Genomic DNA, 20,794 nt, shown 5'->3' with positions numbered 1-20,794 from the left:
CGCATGTTCTAAATCATGTTTAGGTGCAATACTTAACTTAGGTGGGCGCTTAAAATGCGCACTTTACTAACCACATTTTTATTAGTGCTACATACATCTCAATTCATATCACATACCCCTCCATAACACTTGAACCACGTATACTTTCATTAACATCATATATCCTTGGATAACTTTTTTTCATATTTTCTTTTAATAACTTAAAAGTAAACTTTGTTATTTTTTGATAAAAGTCAAAATCAAAAAGCAAAATACAAAATTTTTTATAAAAACGTTAATTTTATTGAGCGGTCGAAATTTATAAGCAAATATATTTAAAAAAACTATGACAACCTTTAGAAATAATGAAGTTACTTCATGAAAATTACAAAAAACTTAACATTATATGAAATAAGCTTTAAGAGTAGCAGCTTCTTCTGCCATTTGCTTTTCACTGCGAAGCAATGTATCGTGTTGTTTTCTGTAAAATTCAGCATCTTCAAACAAACCTTTATCATGCTTTTCTAACTAAATATAAAATATTGAGATTTTATAAATAAGTAACATATCGTCGGCTTACTATCAAAACCTCATAAGTCCGATTGTTTCATTTTTGAGTTTTTGACTTAAATTATTTAGTTTTCTTGATGCGCAGCTCTATGCAAAACCATATAAATCTAATTGCCTCGGAAATATATTAAACTGCCATCTACTGTTTATGGTCAAAACCTTCTAACCCACAGACACAATTGTTTTACTCATAACCCCCTATGTCTAAAATATATGTCAAAATCATAGGTTAGAAATTTAGCTCATACAAATTTATTGTATTTTGAGTGTGTTGGCTGTGATTTTAAAGTGCAAAATGGATAACTCTACCAAAATGGAGGTAAGTAATGTATTTTTATTGAATATTTAAACTAATTATAGTTTTTAATTGCAATATTATTCTTAATATAACTTAAACGACACATAGAAGCTTTTGAGTATTAATTTATTTATTTTAAAAGAGACAGAAGTTTTGATCAGAATTATTTTTTGAATTACTTGAAGTACTAAATTAGTTTGATAATTCATTTTGTATTAAAAAATTGCTTACACATTCCATTTTTATTTTCAGTTTATCTATCCCAACTCCAGATCTTGTCGTATTTTGTCGATGATCGATAATAATAGCAACAATATCGTAACTGATAGACTGAATAATGAGACTGACTGTATAGAAAACCTTAATAACATAATAGAATTAGCTGTTATTACTTTAAAAAATTCAGAAAATTCAGATATAAATGACGATGATAATTTTTTCCGTTCCGCAACTGTAGACTGTGCAGAAAATATTTTTTCGAACACTGAAGATTTTAGTGTAAATGAATCTCTATCACAGTACTTTCAAGACAAGGAAAATTTGGATAAGGACAACTGTAGTTCCTTTGTACTTGCAGAAAGTCTTGATTCTGTTGAAGAAATTCAGGCGGTTTCCTGTGCTGAAATTTGTTTAAAAAAAACAAATATTGTGGGTACAGAAAATTTTGTTGATAACAGTTATTATGAACCAGATAATGAAAATGACTTGCCGAGTAGTAATGTAATTCCTAGTGATACTAACAAGGAGTGTACTAAAGAAAAAGAAGAAGGACAAGTTGAGAAATACTAAAAAACGTAAGGAAAAGAAAACGTAGGGTAGATAAAGAAGATTGGGAAAGAGAAAAAAATAAAAGTAAAAGAGAAAAGGGACAGGAATATTATGGATTAAAAAAATACGCAGAAGGAAATTGGGTAATTGATCAGAAAAGAGAAGCAAGAAAGTTAAAACCCTTTTGCAACTGTAAGCAAAGTGCAAAAACAACAAAAATACAGTGCAAAAAATTTTTTTAACCATTTCTGGAAAGAATTTAACTGGTCTCAGAGAAGAACTTACGTAGCTAATTTAGTCGATAGTGTTGCCTCAAAAAACAAAAAAAATCAAGTTAATGAAACATCACGCCGTTCTAATAAGTTCTTTTGTTTCCTTAAAAGAGACGGCGTTCGAGTTCGAATGTGTACAAAAATGTTTATAAATACGCTATGCATAGGTACATGGACCTTACATAACTGGGCTATGCATAAAGCAGACGTAAGACCAACAAAGCCAGACAAAAGTATTAATAAGAAAGATGCAATGAAAAAAAAAGGTTTACAAAATTTTTTCCCTTCTTCCAAAAATGGAGTCTTTCTATTATCGAGCATCTTCAAGTAAATTATATCTAGAGCCTATCTGGCAATCTAAATCGGCATTATACAAAGAATATGCCAAGTATTGCAAGGACAGTGACCTACAAATTTTATCTGTCAAAGTGTTTTATGAAGAATTTGATAACAACAACTTGAGTCTTTTTCACCCTAAGAAAGATCAGTGTGATTTGTGTATACGATATAAGTGTGGCAATACTTCTGAGGAAGCGTATACTTCACACATTCAAAGCAAAATAAGAGCACGAGAAGAAAAACAGGTTGACAAGGATCACGCTGAACATGCATATACCTTAGATCTGGAAGCGATATTGCTTAGTCCAATACTGAAAGCATCGACTCTTTATTATAAGAAAAAGCTTGCTAATTCACTGCTTAAAACTTCTCTATAACATCTATCCCAGACAAAAAACATTACTATCACCTAAAAATTTTTGGTATCCGGACACACACAAATGGAATGCGACAACATGCATTCCGCTATTGAAAGAAGCATTCAAAATAGGGACATGTACACACCTGCTTGTAATTTGTCTGCATTAAAAAGAGCGAGAACAAAACCTAAACCTTATGAAGTTGAGTATCTGGGATATATTTTCTTTAAAGACTTTTCAAATTTACGATATCACACATAAATTCGTCCAGGCTATAAAGTTGGTGATCCAACTGTAACAGATTTACGTGCCATTCAGTATAGACCAGATGGCAAATCTATTATAAATTAGATTTTGATGATGACTGGAAGTGTTTAGAAAAGCGCAGTACAAGAAACAAAACTGTTGTAAATGCTACAATAACGCCTATATAAGTTACCTAGGCCCATTAAAAAAAGCAAATATGACCATTTGCAGGAAATAAAAAGTTTAATTCCTGTAGATTATCATACTTTCTATAAATACTTACAGTGGCCGACAAAAAAAAAGCTTAGGTAAACTCTCAAAAAATTACAACAAAAAAGAATGACAACCAAATATTCTTTACAATATATATTCTCTTACATGTCTATCTAAGCTTTTTTTTAGTGGGACACTGTACGATTTGAAGATTAATAAATTTTTACATGAAAAAAAAAGTGCAATTTAGTCTTAATTTTAACCAAATATTTACTTAAGTACAACGTTATTCTTTATTTTAATTAAACTTTTTAGTTGCATTTATGCATTTTTTGTGTATTTGGTAACTTAATCTTGTAAAAGTTAATTTAATATGTTGAATTTTGTAAATTAATAAAAAATTGTAAAACCTACTTTGTCTTAATAATTGCACAAAAAATCTGTGTAAAACCTTTTTTTTTAGGCTATTTAATCAATTAAATTGCAAGAAAAATTGGTATTTGTGTATTAATTATTAGTAATTACACTTATTAATGAAACTCAATAAAAAAAAATCATTTTGGTGGGTCTATTGTATTTATTATTAGTTTTTAGTGTCTCCTGTAAAAATTGTAAAAAAGGACGAAGAAGGTATTGATAGTAAGCCGACGATATGTAGGAAACATTTTTAAATAAAAATAATTAAAAATTTTAAATTAATAAACTATTAAATTTTTAAATTATGAAATTGAGACGTTTTTTATTTGAATAATACTTTTATGATTTTACATTTTTTAGAAATACATATATATACATATGTAACAGAGGTAACAAATGTATAAATATATGTAACCGCTATTGCATATGTAACCCCTATTGCAGATGTAATCTCTGATAAAAGTATTTTTTTGGGGGTGCCCAATTTATAATTTTTGTATGTGTGCCCCATATATATTTTTCTTTTTCTTATAATAAAACTGGATCCCTTTAAATAAAAAACTTTTTCTTAAAAATAATAATAACAATATGCTTTTATGTTTTTTACATTTTTTTAAATATACATATGAAACTCTGTTGCATATGTATATATGTCACAGAGTATATATATACATGTTATATATGTATATATATGTGTAACATAGGTTACTTACATATACATATAAGAGTCTGTGTATCATACTATGTCAAGTACATTGCATGATACACAGACTCTTTGCTTTGACGGGGCATCACAACAACTACTCTGATGAAAAAATGATTTATCTGGAGCAAACCTTATCAACCTGCATAGCATCTATAGATTGGATAAAAACATTCAAAGGAAGCTCTGTGCATGAAAATTACCAGATTCTAGTTAAAAACTACAACAAAGACAATAATAAAATTTGCACTGGATCTCATTAAATAAAAATCTTTATTCTAAAAAAAACAAACAAGTTTTTCTGTTTTGCACAGATAAATAATAATTACATTAAAATGTCAAATTTAAAATTTCTTAGATACAATATTACCATTATATTAGCAACCATTAAAACAGAACACTAAAAGTCAAAAAAGAATTTGATCTAGGTCTTTGGATTTTATTGGTCTTCATATAATGCTCTTCTTTTTTTACACAATATAGAAAAACAACTTAAACTGCAGTCTTTTCATTGCCTCATTTTCTATTTTTGTTGCAAATCATCATGGCTGCTCTAATTAGAATTTATAACAATTTTTTTTTGAAAGTTAGTGAAAAGTATACTGTTTTAAATGTGGTATTATTTTAGAAATTATATAATAAATTTCAGCAAAATACTTAATGTTTTGTTAAATAAAATAATTTCAAAGTAAAGAACAGTTTTTTATTTTGTGCAAATAAAATTGTGACTGACAAAATATGTATGTATAATATTTTATTGAAATAAATAATAATTTAAGTCACCCTTAAACTGGATATCAAAATTTTGCAAGTTTGTTTTGTTACAATTCTTTTAGAGTTTTAAAACATTTTTTTTGTACTTTGGTGTTATTCTTTGTGCAATCTATTGTGATGAAATTGAATATTTATTTAGATAACCCCTAAAACTAGAGTTAGCACTAAATTTGCATCATTACATCGTGCATAACAACTTCCATGCATCATTGCATAAGTGACATTAAATTTTTGCAGATGTGTTAAAAAAATAGCAACTTTGATTTAGTATTATTGGTAATGGAGGTGAGGATAACTGTAACATAAAGTGGCTGAGGCAATAAAAATGGTTAAAAATTCAAAGTTGCTCGAAAAGGTATTTGTTGGAGTAAACTTGTTATATAGGCTAGACTATTTTTTGCCAAATTTAGAGCTTGTGTTGAAGTTGATGCCAAAGTATTTTCACAAATTAACAACTTAGTCAGTCAAAACATTAAAAGGAATTTTTCCTTTTAATGTTTTGACTGACTAAACAACTTGGCCGATTATTTTTCATCACACTATCATAAAATTATTTTTCATCACACCATCATTATATCTGTAACATCTTGTGGGATGGAAAGGATTTTATCAAATATTGAGCTAAATATTGCTTGGATATTTTTTGAGTCATACTCTTGGGGAGGTAGTTATTTATGTCTAGTATGTGAATTAAAATAGAATTAGACCTTTTCTTTTATCACTCCTGATAATCTTTCCATTCAGTAGACTTGTTGAATATGATTGTTATTCACTTCTTGTTTACAATTTGAAAGCCACTTAGCAATCAAAGCGACAGCTTGATTTTGATACATAAAAATAATGTAATTGATAAGGACAAAAGTCAACAAGAATTCACAAGATCGAATGAACTCACTAAGTAATTACATGATCCTTACATGCTATTCTTATAGATGGAGTATTTATATTTCTGCAGCAAGATATGTGCAGAAATATAAATACTCCAATACTGCAAAAAAATACTGCAGCTTTCTGGGCGGCAATGATATCAGCTAAAGCTTTGGTTATAAAGACTTTGTGCAAAAGTAAACATTTTATGCTTTATATCAACAAATTAAAAATTTTTCTAGACAGTTGGTTTATTATTTATAAATAATTTTTATTTATAAATATTTACAATTTTAGGCTTGACGGCTTTAATTTTTACAAGTTTTGTTTTAGAACTTGATAATTTGATAAATTGAAAAAATAGTTTAAAAAATTAAACAAATAAAAAATTTAACATATAAAATGATCCGAAAAACAATATATATTACATTAAATAAACTAAAAAACACACATATATTCCTACACAACTGAAAATTTAAAGAAAGGAAGCATAACATCATATTGTCAATTTGCTTTTAATTGTTTTTGGAAAATTGTTTCCAATTTGTTAAATAACTTAATTTTAGTTTATTTATATAATTCACATTTAAGTTATTTTAAATCTTTATTTACAGTTATTTAGCAAGTATTAATTAAATATTGATTAGTTTAGCTGAATTAAAGTATTTAAATTATTAGTAATAATTACTTTGTACTAATAAATATTATTCCAACAGCATTATTACTGATGCATTATTGGTGTTATGAGTAGAAGATTCCTTGTGACATCCAGGGTCGGTGTAAGAGCTATGCGAATTATGCAGTCGCATAGGGCGCGGGCTTTTCTGGGGCGCCGCGCTGGCGTAGCTAACATGTTTTTTTTTTCGTTTATTTTTCAAGATTTAATTTGAGTTCTTTACATATTAGGGGTGCCAAAGTTGATATGCTAGACTATTGATTTTGTAAATATTTGCTCAGCACTTCAATGAAAAAAATAATTAAATCGAAAAGTAGTAGTTAGGTGATTGTTTGAAAGAATAAGTTTGTTAGTTTATTGTTTATTTAAACCGTGTTTTTGTGTGTTAAATGTTTATTGTAACTGTATATTTACATATTAGAGGTGCCAAAGTTTATATTTTAAACTATTGATTTTGTAAGTATTTGCTCAGCACTTAAATGAAAAAAAAATTACAGCTAAAGTAATCTTTAGTTAAATATTTGAAAAAATAAGTGGGTGAGTTATTATGGCAGAAAAAAAGAAACCTTCGGGTTTCTTTTATAGAAAACGCAAATCAGATATGGAGAGAGAAGACAAAAAAAAAGCAAAGGCATTGAGTAAATTTTTCTCTATATTAGAAAAACAAGATGTAAACGCTAATCAGCATCAATTTCAGGTAGGAAATAATACAAGAGTGCATTTATTATTATCAAGTTAGTTAATAAATACATAAACAATAATTTAGAGAGATAATAGACCAATATTTAAGCCTTAATAACCATTGTGCACTATTTTCACAACATTTTTTTTATTGATATTGGGTGTTGGGTGTACTTTCAATCATATTTATAAGTCATAACAAAAAAATAATAAAATAACTTGTACTCTAGGAGCAGAAGATGTCAGAAGAAAACCCACAGTCTCAAGTTTTAAAAGACATTCCTGTAGAAGCAGTTTCTCTAAGAGAATGCTTACATTACCAACCAAGTACAAGTACGTCAAGTTCACCATCTTCATTTAAGGTTTGTGCTTGATTTTGAATTTGTTAGTTTATATGCATTTTGTTGAAAAAAAAAATTATATACAGATACAGTCAAAGGCCTTCGAAAGTACCAAGTCTTGTACGAAGTCTTGTTTTAAGATAAAAACTTTAATTTTAACTCCTCTCCAATGAAATCTATTTTGAATTTAGTTAAAAAAATCTGCCGCAAATTTAAAAATGTTTTTAAAAATATAAGTAAATAATGCCAAGATATTTTTTCTTTTTTTTCCATTTATTTATGTTTATCGCTTAAACAAGCGTAAATTGTATAAGATTACAAAGAATTTAGGCGGACTTTTCAACCATGTTAGTCTTTATTTATTTAAAAACTTTATTTTTAGTTGAATGTTTACAATAGTTTTATAAAATATATAAGCTAAATAAAATCAACAAATTAAACTCTTCACACAAATAAGTGAGTTAAAAAAAACTAAATCAAAATACAGTTGTATATTTGTATGTATATAAATATATATTACCATTCTGGAAATTAAAATAAAAAAATACTTTTAAGAAATTTTACAAACAAAAGATTTCTATGCCATTTTAAAAAAGTGAAAAAAGTAGGGTTATGTAAGTTGGAAAAAATCAACTAAAAACCTTTTTAATAATCATCCTTCATCCAATATTAAAAATGAAGTTTAAAAATAATGTTGTTTTTGTATAAAACCTTATTTAGTAAAATAATCATCGTTATTATTTCAGAACTCTCGAAACGAGGAAAATGCCATTACTTCGCCACTATAATGGGACTTGCTTGAAGACTGCAGAATGTGGCCAGCCAGAATCACAGATGACATTCGTCAAGTGCTTGTTGTAAAACTAAGTTGCCAAATTGAGAATACATTGACAGGGATTGGCTAGTGTATTCAATATCTAAAAATTCAGTACTTTGTTTTTTTTGCAAGCTATTTAGTACTAATGACATATATCTTTCTGGAACAGAAGGGTACACTGATTGGTAAAACATGTCAAATGTTTTACGAACACATGAAGGGTCAACTTCTCACGGAAATGCGACCATTTCTTATCAAGAACTTGTCTCGAGATTGCAATAGTTTTCAAAGAAAACAATGGAAACTTTTTAAAACTTGTATTATTAAAGCAAACAATTTAAAAATGAGTTTGTTCTTCTTTCCTGTAAAGTTACAGAGCATATCGTGTGTGAACTGAAAAAAGCTTTGTATTATTCTATAATTCTTGACTGCACTCCTGACGTAAGTCGTAAAGAACAAATGAATCTTGTAGTTCGGTTTGTCTATGCAGTTCCAGGTGAAAAAGTAAACGTAAGGGAACATTTTCTTGGATTTGTTCAGGTCTCAGATACATCTGGGCAAGGGTTGACAGCGTGCTTGTTAGACAAGCTTTCAAAAAAAAGGAATATCTTTACAAAATATGCATGGCCAAGGTTATGACAATGGATCAAATATGAAGGGAAAGAATGTAGGAGTACAAAAAAGGATCCTTGACCTTAACCCAAGAGCTTTTTTTGTTCTTTGTGGTAGTCATTCATTAAACCTTGTTGTCAATGATGTAGCACTTTAGCTGTTAACTTTTTCAACAATATACAGGAACTTTATAACTTTTTTTCTGGATCAAACCATAGATGGAATATATTAACAAACCATGTAACTAACTTGACTGTAAAACCTTTAAGTGAAACCTGTTGGGAGAGCTGGATAGACACCTTCAAACCTTTGCAATACCATATTGATGAGATTTATGACGCTGTCTATGAATCAACGTTAGATTCTAAGATTGATGCTTTTGGAAAATGTACCGCTATGGGAATTGCCAAAAAAATTACAGTTTTCAAATTCCTCTGCTGTTTGGTCATTTAGTATGATGTTTTCAAATGATAGCTGCCCCAAAACAACACTGTCTTATATTACAAAAAAACACTTGATTGACATCTTTCCCAATGTGTATGTAGCACTGAGAATTTTGCTTACCCTCCCCGTATCAGTGGCCAGTGGAGAAAGAAGTTTTTCTAAATTAAAAATTATCAAAAATTACCTTCGATCGACTCTTTCTCAGGAACGCCTTAGTGGGATGGCCTTATTAGCAATTGAACACCAGGTTCTGAGTACAATTGAAACCGATTAATTTCTAAAAGACTTCGCTAAAGTTAAGGCAAGAAAAGTTTCTTTCTAAAGGTTTCTAAAAGCATTGAGCTTGTTAAAGGCTTTACAACTTTTAAAAATTATTCAATACAATGTTAGATTTGCTATTTACATTGTCTATAAAAGTTATTTTACGATGTTTATTATTTTATGTCACTTTGTATTGTTAATCTACCTAAAAAATATACTGTTAGGGTTATTTATTTGTTCATAAAAAGTATGATATTAACTATTCCATTGGATAGTTTTATTGACAACATGTTTATATGTATATATATTTTTTAATATATCTTTTTGTTAATTTCTTTGTTTAAAAATTAATTTTACGGCGCTTTCAGTTATGTATTCAGTTTTTAATGTACGGTAAACATTTAATAGGATATTATGTTTGTAATGTATTCTAGGGGTTTTAATAAGTATGCGCAATTTATTGAAAACACATTTTATGATAAGTTAATGATACGCATACCATTGTATTTTGATTTTTTCATTACAACTATCGTGAAAAATTATTGGTTTATTTAAATAACCTACCCTACTAAAATATATTTGATTGTTCATTTAATTTTTTAAGAAACAATCACATACAAATATACTCATCTTATTATTTAAAAACTTAAAAAAATATTAAACCCTAAAATTACTTTTTAGAGTTTTAAATGACTACACTTTTTTTTATAATAAGGGGCGCCAAACCTTGATTTCGCATATACAAAAAAAAATCTTTAAACCGGCCCTGGTGATATCATCAGATTTTTACAAACTACAACTAAATCCTTTCTTTTAAATTGACATTTTTTTTTTCATTGGAAATTGGGGTTTGCTGATAATACTAAGTTTGTGTTCTTGCACCAGTCATGTATTTATTTTTTATAAATTACAATTCCAAACTTTATTTATTATTGACAAAATATAACTTGAAAAAAAATGAAAAAAAAAATAAGTTTTTAAACATTTGTGTGGTGACTGATTTAATTTTTTTCAAAAACTTGATACTTTTTCTGACTTTCCAATTTTCAGAGATAAAAAGCTTCAAAAAAATTTTTTAGGAAAGATTTTGTTCTTTTAATCTGTTTTAAAAGATTAAAAAATTTACTAAAAATTTTGATTTTGTTTGTCAGGTTCAATACTTTTTATCTTCGGTTATCTTTAGGTTTTTATCATATAATTAACTTTAAAATAATAATACTTTCTCTATATTATGTAATAGTATTACTTAATAATATAATATGATACATAATAAGATAATTAAATAAAATAGATAAAACATTTTATTAAATAGATTTATCAGGTAACTATTTTCTATAGTCTAAATTATTTAAGCAAGTTTTAAAGCACTAAGTAATACATGTCATTAAAAAAGTGAAAATTATACTTGCATATATATTGCAAATTTTCAAAAAATATATTAATTCGAACAATTGTAAATTATTAAAACAACACTAAAAAGTAAAAAAATTCTTTGAAGTTTTATCTGATAAAAAAATAAACTAATCACCTGTGTATAAATTTGATCATTGCTGGGAAAGTCATTGATTTTGCGAGGAAGAACATGAACATGAACATGCTAAAACAAAATTTAATATCTTTTTTTTTTATGCTATTTTTTTTAATTAAAAAAAAATAAATATTTAAATTAAGCTTTTTATATATTTTATATGTCGCCAAAATGCTGAAATTTCCTTTGCATCTATTTTACAAAGCTGACACATGCATGAATGAAAAATGAATGAGGCAAACAAGGCAAAACATAACTAGTCTTCAACTAAATTAACTTATTTTGGAAATACCAAATCAGCAATAAAAAAAAGTAATAAAGAAAACAAGTTTATGATTTATGCTTTGGATAGGAGTAAGATAACTCTCCCCTTTAACTGCACAATCAAATTTAAAATAATTGGCAAACATGTGATACACAGATTATTGGTATTAATTGGCCTGATCACTAAAGCTATGCTGTTTAAAGGTGTTTAAAACTACACTGACTGAACAATTGTTAACTTTTTTTCTCAGATAAACACTATCATGTTGAACTGTTTTATATAGAAAAACAAGTAAAATACATCAGCTACTTAGCATATTTAACTTCTGCATACACATGTATATTTAACTTCTGGATAAACATGCATAATTAACTTCTGCATGCACATGCATATTTAACGTCTAGATACACATGCAGAAGTTATATATGTAACAATTATCTCAACTTTCAACTAACTAGCAAAGAAATTTTTGAAACTTGCTTCTTGTAATTTCATTTTTTTCGATTTATTTAGGTGCCCCAAGAAGTTCTTATGGCCTTATCACTGAGCACTAAAAAATTTATCAAAGGAAAGTTGTAATTTAAAAATTTATTAAAGGAAAGATGTTACCAACACTTTGTAAATTTGTATTCAAATGTAGTAAAACTATGTTCTTGTATTTCTAATGCAATAAAATAACAATTTTGTTATATAAAACAATAATAGTTTGCCTTTTTCAATAAAAAAACTAAATTTTTACTAACTTCTATTGAAAAAAATATATATATATAAAACATAATAAAGTTAAAAGCAATATAAAACATATATTAACATTTTTATTTTAATAACATTTTTACAGTTTTTACCTCCCTAAAGACAAAGGCACCACTAGAGTCTAAGACACTACAACTTTTTTAATTTACTTTTTTATTTTCTCTTAACTGATGTTACCTTATTTATAAATCTTAAATCATAAAACACAAACCTTAACAAACATGGCCACTGCACAAAAAAAAAAAAAGAGCATAAAAACTATAAACGTATACTTTGATCTGCACTCTGAGATCATACTAAATTAGGGAACTGCTAAGGGCTTATATATACATTGATGGATATGAATAAATATTGCTGAAGATTGTTTTTCTGATGTATTTATGATAAGATACAAACAATTACAGTGTAAAACATAAAAAAAAAACTATTACTAAAACGTAATCAATTTTATTTTATCCATGAGCTTTTTTATCCAGATATTAAAAAAGCCCAAAAATGTTTATTGCACCCTCCCATTTATATATAGTTTATCCCACTTATAAACAAAGCGGAACAAGATCACAAAGTAATCATTTGGCAAGTATGACAAGCTAGCCAAATGTGAACTTTAGTAAAGCATGGTTTGCAATAATTCTAGAAATGCCATACAACAGTTGTAAGATTTTGTTTTACAAGAATTGTTGTAAAATCCAAATTGTTTTTATTTCCACAAAAATTGTTTTTACAACATTTTGTTGAACAACAGATGTCAAGCTGTGTGAATTATGTATGAGATTGTTTCCATATAAAACCTAATTTTTGTGCAACTGGATTGCAACATTTCTTTAATTATTGCTAACCAACGTTTAGGCATAAAATTAGCAATACAAGTTTTTGCTTGACGTTTTTTTTTATATTTAGAAAACAATTTTAGATTTGTTTTGCTGAAAATTCTTGCCTATTACAATTTTTACTGTCTAATTTTATTTTTGTTTAAATTTTTTTGCATTTATGCAAAAGTATAAATTTACGCAACTGTTTTATTAAAACTTATGCACACAGTTATAATTTATGCACACTATAAATTTTATGTAACTGTTTCCTATTTTGCACAAAAATGCAAAATAGGAAACAGTTGCATATAATTTATAGTAATTCACATCAAACTAATCAATTTTACATATTATAGTAAATAAATATAATAAATTAATATAAATAATGAACATAATAAAAAATTTAACTACAAATTAAAACTATTTTAATATAGCTACATACTAAAAATTTTAAAATCTTACAAACCAAAATGATTAAAGAATATTATTAAATAAAGATGATTTATTATACAGAATTACTAAATTTATCAACAAAAAAAACTTTGTTTTATTAAATATAAATATGCAAATATATTCACTTAACAGTGAAATATGCATAATTATGCAATAACAAACACACATTTTTTAATTTTTTGGACAAATATCTTACTTTAAACTTTACAGGAACAAAAAGAATGCAATTGAATATTTTTGGTTGCCCTAATAATTAAGCATTATATATAAATTACAAAAAAGAAATTTTTTAAATTTTCATAAATTTTTATTCATTTTTCTCTATTTTTTTAACATTTTTGAAAACTAATTTGTTTTTTTAATTAAATCATAAGTGCATTATTGTTTTGTAAATATTTTTTATTGAATTTTTATTGTGTATTGAAATGTATTTTTATAGTATAAAGTTTGGTATGGCAAAACTACAATTTTACAAATATTATAAATGTTATAAGTTGCATTTTAAATATTAAAATGTTCTTAAATATTAAAATTTTAAAAAAATTAGGTAGTTTAATTTTGTTCAATTTTATAATAAATTAACTTTCCTTACTTTTACAGTCTGGCCAGCTTCAGGTCCATCCTAAAAAAATGTTTTATTAAAAAACTCATGTGTATATATGTTAACTAAATGCTTTTGAAAAAAACTTTTTTTTTTGCAATTTAATAAGTAATTTAGATGAAATAAAAAGATCAACAGAGAGCCTTAAAGATGACTGACTCAATATAAGTTTTATTTAATAATCAACTTTTTCATGTAACAAACTTATACTAAACTTTCATGTAGGTCAATTTTTTAACACACCTGCTAAACCTATAACCTAAACAGAGAAAACCTGGTTCTAACTAAACTAAAAAAAACTTTCTGTAACTCTTTATTTCAAACAGGGATCAACAGTAATTAATTTACTGACAATATAACCAAAAGAACTACAATCAGAAATGTTGAGGAACTTTATGTTTAGATTTATAGCAGTTATAAACACTGAAATAAAAGTTTGTCCCAAAATTTTTACCTAAGTTAATTTTTTTAATGGTACAAAAAAAACTGAAATCTACATGAAATGGTTTTTTAAAATGGATCTGGTAATTAGGGCATATTAAAAAATTCTTTTGATACACTCTACAGGAAATATTTAAATTTTGTCTACAATTTGAACAAATCATTCTCTAATTGTTCATTTATTCCATAGACATTTTTTTTAATGAATTAAATAGGTCAACAGCTTTTTAACAAAAATTTTATTAATACTTATATTAATACTCTGGTTCAAATAATAAAAATAAAACAAAACTGGCTATTTAATGATTTAACAACTTAATAAAGAATACAGCTGAATAATGTAATAACCTAATGTATAATACTGTAATTATATTTGGGCTGGTTCTACTAATGAGGTTTTCTCTCTTTTAAATAAAGTCCAAAATTGAATTATAAATGCTGTTAGACATGCTCTAGCAACCAGCCTTGAGCCTCTGCCTAAGATCCTCTTGTAGTAAGATTGCATCTCTATCTATTTTCTAAAAATATTGCCTTGGTCACTGGTTAAGCAAGCTATCATCACTTGTTTTATCAATAAAACCTCAATCTTACTTGACTTGTCCCTTAGCAAAACTCATCCTTTTACTTTAATTGTTTATTCATGCTCAAAAAACTTTAATTCGTCTATATTTTTTTCCGTAAACATTGGTACTTTGCAATTATCTCCCATCTTCACATTTTTCTGATTTATACAAATTTAAGTTTTCTGTCAACCATGTTATTTAAATCTTTTCTTTGCTTTCTGTTATTTTAAAGCTGCTGACGAAGTGAAAAGTGAACTTGTTATCTTAAATACTGGTTGCTGACAGCCTTGGAGTGAACTTGTTTAAAAAAAAATTAAAATTAAAAATACCTGAACAGCAATGGTCATTGATGTTGCATTGAAATGCTTCTGAACTATTTTAGAAACAGTTTGAGTTGTCAAGAATAAATCACTTATTTCATCACTGTTCAAATCTGTAAATCTTTCAACACATCTTTGAGGAGCAACTAAAATGTCTAATATTACATTCAGGAAATTAAAAAAAATTTTCATCATGTTTCAGGGGGCAGATGATAAAAATTTTTAAATGCAGCTTCAGCAAGTTTCAGGAGGCAGAGCATAAAAGGAAAAAAAATGTATTTAATACCTAAAAAGATATTAAATACATTTTAAATAAAAAATTATAACTAACTATTTAACTTAAAAATATTGAAGGTTAAAATATCAGGGTTTTGTAGGTAATAGGGTTTAGAAGGGTACATTTAAGTGGGGTACATTTGAGTAGGCAGAGAAAAAACCCAGATCCATTTTGGTACCACTGGAGCGGTATGGGCACCCAAAAAATGTTTATTATTTGTTGTTTTTCTTTTGGTTTTTTATTAAAAGTAAAAAAAAATGTTTTGTTTTTAAATGCAGTAGTAAATATTTTTCTGTATATCTTAGCTAGTTTATTATTTTTTTTCAGGAAAATAAAATGGATTAAAAATGCCATAACTCGTTTAACTTTTAAAACTTTTGTTTGGTTATTACACTTGGTTTTGATCTTTAGTTCGCTATTTTAATTTACATTAGGAAAAAAAAAAAAACCAAAACGTTTTTAGAAAGTTTGTTTCTCTTCATAGACTTTTTGACTTTAATAATAATAAAAACAACGATTTACAATAACTTAATAAAACCCAATGTTTTATTAGGTTTTAGTTAATTTTAGTAATGTTTAAAAAAATTCAAAATAATGTACCCAATAATTTTAATTATATATACATATATTTTTAATCAACAAGGGGCCATCCATAAATGATATCAGTAAATAGAGAAGAGGGGAGGAGGGAAAGGTGCTGAAAAATTTGATCATAATTGACACTGTGGATGGGGGAGGGGATGTTGAGACCAAAATGATGTCAGTGTAAAACAAAAATTTTTTTTAACAGGTATTGTTTTTGATGTCAGTTAAAAAACTGACTTCAAAAACAATACCATTTAAAAAAAAAAAAAAAATTTTTATATCTATCAGCATATTTAAAAAAAAAATCCTCAAAAAAAAAACCATACTAAAAAAAAATACCATTAAAAAATAGATGGTAAATATGCATTTTTAATTTTATTTCAGAGGAGGGGGAGGAGGGGAGTTCACAAAAACTGACATAATTTTTAAGGGGGAACAGCCAAAAATTGACAGTTTAACATAGGGGAGAAATGTCTAAAAACAAGGAAAAATGACTCGCATCATTTATGGATGGCCCCAAAGTTTATCATATCTCTTTTATTTAAAAGGCACCTTAAAGCACTGTGAAAATTATTAACCATTGGTAAATGTTAAATGAACATTTAAATCAAAGTGAAAATTAAAATAATGGTAAATTTTTTATTAAATATTATTTATTAAATGCCTCTATTTTTTATTCAAATAGTTATTGTCTATATAATATATTTTATAGATTATAAATTCAAAAAATATATTTTCATACAAAATGTAAGCATTTAATAAGGGATTTTTCATTAAAAATGTACGCAGTTTTAAAGGGAGTTACCCAAAAACAAATTCATACAAGGGGGAGGGGGGAGTTAAGAAAGTGAGTACATAAGCGGTTTGACTATCTCTTTATCTTTATCTCTCCATAAAACTTGATTTCTTTTTCTTTTAAAAAAAAAAAACATTGAATTTAACAAGTTTAAAAAATTAATATTATGTTTTGCTACAGAGATATGTCGAGTTAACTAAAAGTTTTTGTTTTCAAAAATTTTATACATTAGGGGAGAGAGGAATTTACTTTTGAAATAATTAACAGTATGTACACAGATGGAAGTGGGGAGGGTTTAATTGTATACAGATAAGTACAAGGGGGAGGGAAGGGGTCCTAAATCAGTGGTTTTACTGTGTATGTACTTTATGGATATTCCCTAAGTGTAATAACTTTATTTAAATTTTGTATATACTACACTATTTGTAAATATTGAATAAAAATTCTTTTAAGTGTTTTAAACATTTAATAACTATTAATATAAAAATTACTAAGATATAGATAAACTACTAAATGTTTAAAATTCTTTAAACAACTTTTAATAAACTTTAAACAATAATGTAGTATTTGAACATTTTTTTAAATCTTAAATAGAATAATTTTTCTTAGCATAACTAAAGTAGCATACCCTTAAAATGCTTTTCACAATAAGATGCTATTTTAAATCAACTCCTAACCCTCAAGTAAAACTAAACAAGGTAAACACAATCTAAGTAATATTTAAAAATCAGTCGAGACACCAATTTTAACCTCAGCAGAGAAGGGGGGAGTGGGAGGCTGAGGCTACCATAAGAAATCCCCCCCCCCCCCCCCAATGTTGCCAAAAAAAAATGGTTTTCTAAATAAACTCTCCATCTACTTGCAGTTAAATAAAAATTTATTTAACTGCAAGTAGATGGTACAAATTATTATAAATAATTTTTTGACAAAAATATATATATATTTATATATATATATATATATATTTATATATATATATATATATATATATATATATATATATATATATATATATATATATATATATATATATATACTTATATACTTAGATAAAGGCACACAAAATCTATGCAATTGAATATAGGTTAGGGTTTAGAGTCTGAGGCAATAGCAAAACATTGTCTCAAACCACGTTCACTTCCATTGGTCTAGCTAGATTAACCCAAATTTAGCAGGTGAATGGAATTAGATTTGGAAAGTTTAAAACAGCTAATAGAAAACAATACAAGATTAACTACACACTGCATAACAAGCAAACTTGGATGCCTTCATGTACTATAAAATACTCCTTGCACAAAATGAAAAAATCTCAGTGTTTGCATACCACACTAACTGAATGCTAGACAGCTAGATCAGAACCACTTGTTTTTGCACTGTGTGTTTAATAGGCTTTACTATGAGATCACTAGAGATGAGGAGTAATACTCTATGAAAATCATAACAGGAAGAGCCAGTGGCTTTGGTTTTACCAAAACAACTACCAAAACAACTACCAAAATTAAATACAAAACTCAACCTACAGTACAAAAAGGTGTTGATTTTGATTTGGGGAATAGTGTGCAGAGATTCTGAATTCTGCTTCTGAATTCTACTACTATAGGAGCAACCAATGTGCTCAACTTAAGATGTGGTATATACTTCTGAATTCTGCTTCTGAATTCAACTACTATAGGAGCAACCAATGTGCTCAACTTAAGATGTGGTTTACTTTATCTATGAAAATGCTTGATACAACAAAATTGATGCAGCAAAAAATATAGTAGCTCGGGTGAAAAGTGTTGCCTCATTTAACTTACTTGCCCAACTTAGTGTTAACAGATTATTATTTGTTCTAATCATTGAGCATTAGCTTGTAAATGAAAGATTCGAAGATGAGGAAGCACTCTAACAGTACTTCGATTACTTCTTTAATTCACAGCCTTAAGAGTTATATGCTAATGGCATTTATTGTACCAATGTACACATGTGTACAATGTATATGTACAATTTTACTTTGTTAATCCTCTTTTTTTGTCTTTTTTTTTTCAGTTTAGGAAACATTAAAGGTGCTAGTTTATATATCAACTAGATGATTTTAATGGCATATTTAATGTTAAATTCAAATGACATAAATCTTCAATGGGTATTTCTGTGGTGCAAAATAATTTTTGCTTATTGCGCTCTCATTAGTGGAGACTTTTTAATCATTAAGGATCTTTTATTGGCCTAATTTCATACATCGATTATCTAATAGCCTGCGGCAGCAATCTTTTTTCTTTCTTTATTGAAATAGTAAAAGAAAAGATTGCTTCCTCAAGCCAAAACCTCAGCCAATAAACATTTGATTAATGATTAAAAAGTCTGCACAGAGGAGGTGATATTACCCTTTAATGTATCTATAAAGATCTTTGGCAAAATAAGCTTCTTTACAATTTTGCTCTTTTACAAAATAAACATTTTTTTATTTTACTTTTTTTTTTTAATAAGTAAAAATAAAAAAACTACTTTTTAAAACATCAGTTCTTATCAATAATTAGAATGCCAGAACCACATTAAGTCAAAAGGTTTCATCCTGGAACACCATTCAAAATATAAGAAATGAACAAATCCAGTTTTTAAACAAATTAAGTCAAAGAAGTAAAACAATTCTACTAATTAACTTATATCATTTGCTTGAAAACATAAAAATCAAAGTTATACTCTTTTGATAATCCAATAATTTGATTTAGTAAACTAATAATAAGATTTCGTAACAATTTCGTGGAAATCAAAGCAATTAGAAAATTAAAAAAGAAAAGATACGACCATTTACAACAGGTTTAATATTTACAAATGCGTAAGAAAATTTTGAAATAAAAAAAGTAAAAGACTCTTTAATAATCACGTGTCCAAACGTAAAACTTTTACAGTTTAAAACCGCCATGTTTGTTGTTTTTAATCACAATAATAACATAATAAATAACATTACAATAAATAACATTAAAGTCAGATGTTTTGCGATATGTGGTTGCCCCAAAATAGAATAAACTCGGGTAAGAGTAAACGGTTTAACTTCAAATTCAAATATTTTTTTAAAGAAAAAATATTTTATGTTTTTTTTGTTTGTTTGTTTTAAAGAGAATTTTTTTACATTACCGTAAAATCGCCTAAGTTCGGTTATCATGTAACTTCGGTCATTTAAGAAAAAATATTTAAAAAAAGCATGCTAAATTCAAATTTTACGTACTTTTTTTTCTCAATTAAAATTTGTTATTAGTTCGTAAGTATTAATCAAAAAAAAAAATGATTATATGCAACCTGCTTAAATAATTCTTTAGCAAAACAACAATTTAAAAAAATGCATACTATTAAAATCTAAAATAAGCGATTTTTTAAAATAAATGATCAAATTTAATCTTAGTGATATTATCAATTACCAAATTAATTTTACAAAAAAAATTTATTTACAAAAAAAAATTATTGCTTTTTGAAAATTAACTACTTTTTTTACAAAAACTAGTGAAATTTTGAAATACTGTAACTTCGGTCATTAACGAATAAATAACGATGGAGATAATTAGCAGTAATATTGCGATGTTAATAAGCGTTGCGAATTAAAATTTACCGGTAACTTTACCAGTAAATTTTGACATTTTTATAATGGATACACACACGGCCTACTTAATAACAGGCCTGAAAGACGCGCAAAAAAAAAAAAAAACTGTAGGCGGATATTTTGTAAACAAATATGTCGATTTAAACAATTTTGTAAACAAATAAGTTGAGTTAAAATTTAAAATTCGCT

The 20,794-nt window shown here is 26.7% G+C and overlaps 1 protein-coding gene across 1 annotated transcript; it reads right to left on the bottom strand.

The window, feature by feature from the left end:
* Positions 1 to 334: 334 nt before the first annotated feature.
* Positions 335 to 20,066, bottom strand: LOC136082255 (bis(5'-adenosyl)-triphosphatase-like). The gene is made up of 5 exons (XM_065800857.1): positions 19,813 to 20,066; positions 15,383 to 15,528; positions 14,041 to 14,070; positions 11,166 to 11,234; positions 335 to 507 (listed from the first exon to the last, which is right to left on the bottom strand). The coding sequence occupies exons 1-5, from the start codon at positions 19,931 to 19,933 to the stop codon at positions 382 to 384; spliced, it is 492 nt and encodes a 163-aa protein (XP_065656929.1). The 5' UTR covers positions 19,934 to 20,066; the 3' UTR covers positions 335 to 381.
* Between the last annotated feature and the right edge of the window lie 728 nt (positions 20,067 to 20,794).

The sequence above is a fragment of the Hydra vulgaris genome, chromosome 07, assembly GCF_038396675.1.
Source record: "Hydra vulgaris chromosome 07, alternate assembly HydraT2T_AEP".
NCBI lineage: Eukaryota > Metazoa > Cnidaria > Hydrozoa > Anthoathecata > Hydridae > Hydra > Hydra vulgaris.
This window is presented reverse-complemented; position numbering and strand designations above follow the sequence as displayed.

What these genes read in the sequence shown, in the direction of transcription:
- LOC136082255 (XM_065800857.1), bottom strand. Translation starts at nt 19,933, where the DNA reads ATGGCGGTTTTAAACTGTAAAAGTTTTACGTTTGGACACGTGATTATT. An exon ending in TAAACCTGTTGTAAATGGTC is followed by an intron (nt 15,529 to 19,812) that starts GTATCTTTTCTT and finishes ATGTAATATTAG; the next exon opens with ACATTTTAGTTGCTCCTCAA. An exon ending in CAATGACCATTGCTGTTCAG is followed by an intron (nt 14,071 to 15,382) that starts GTATTTTTAATT and finishes ACATTTTTTTAG; the next exon opens with GATGGACCTGAAGCTGGCCA.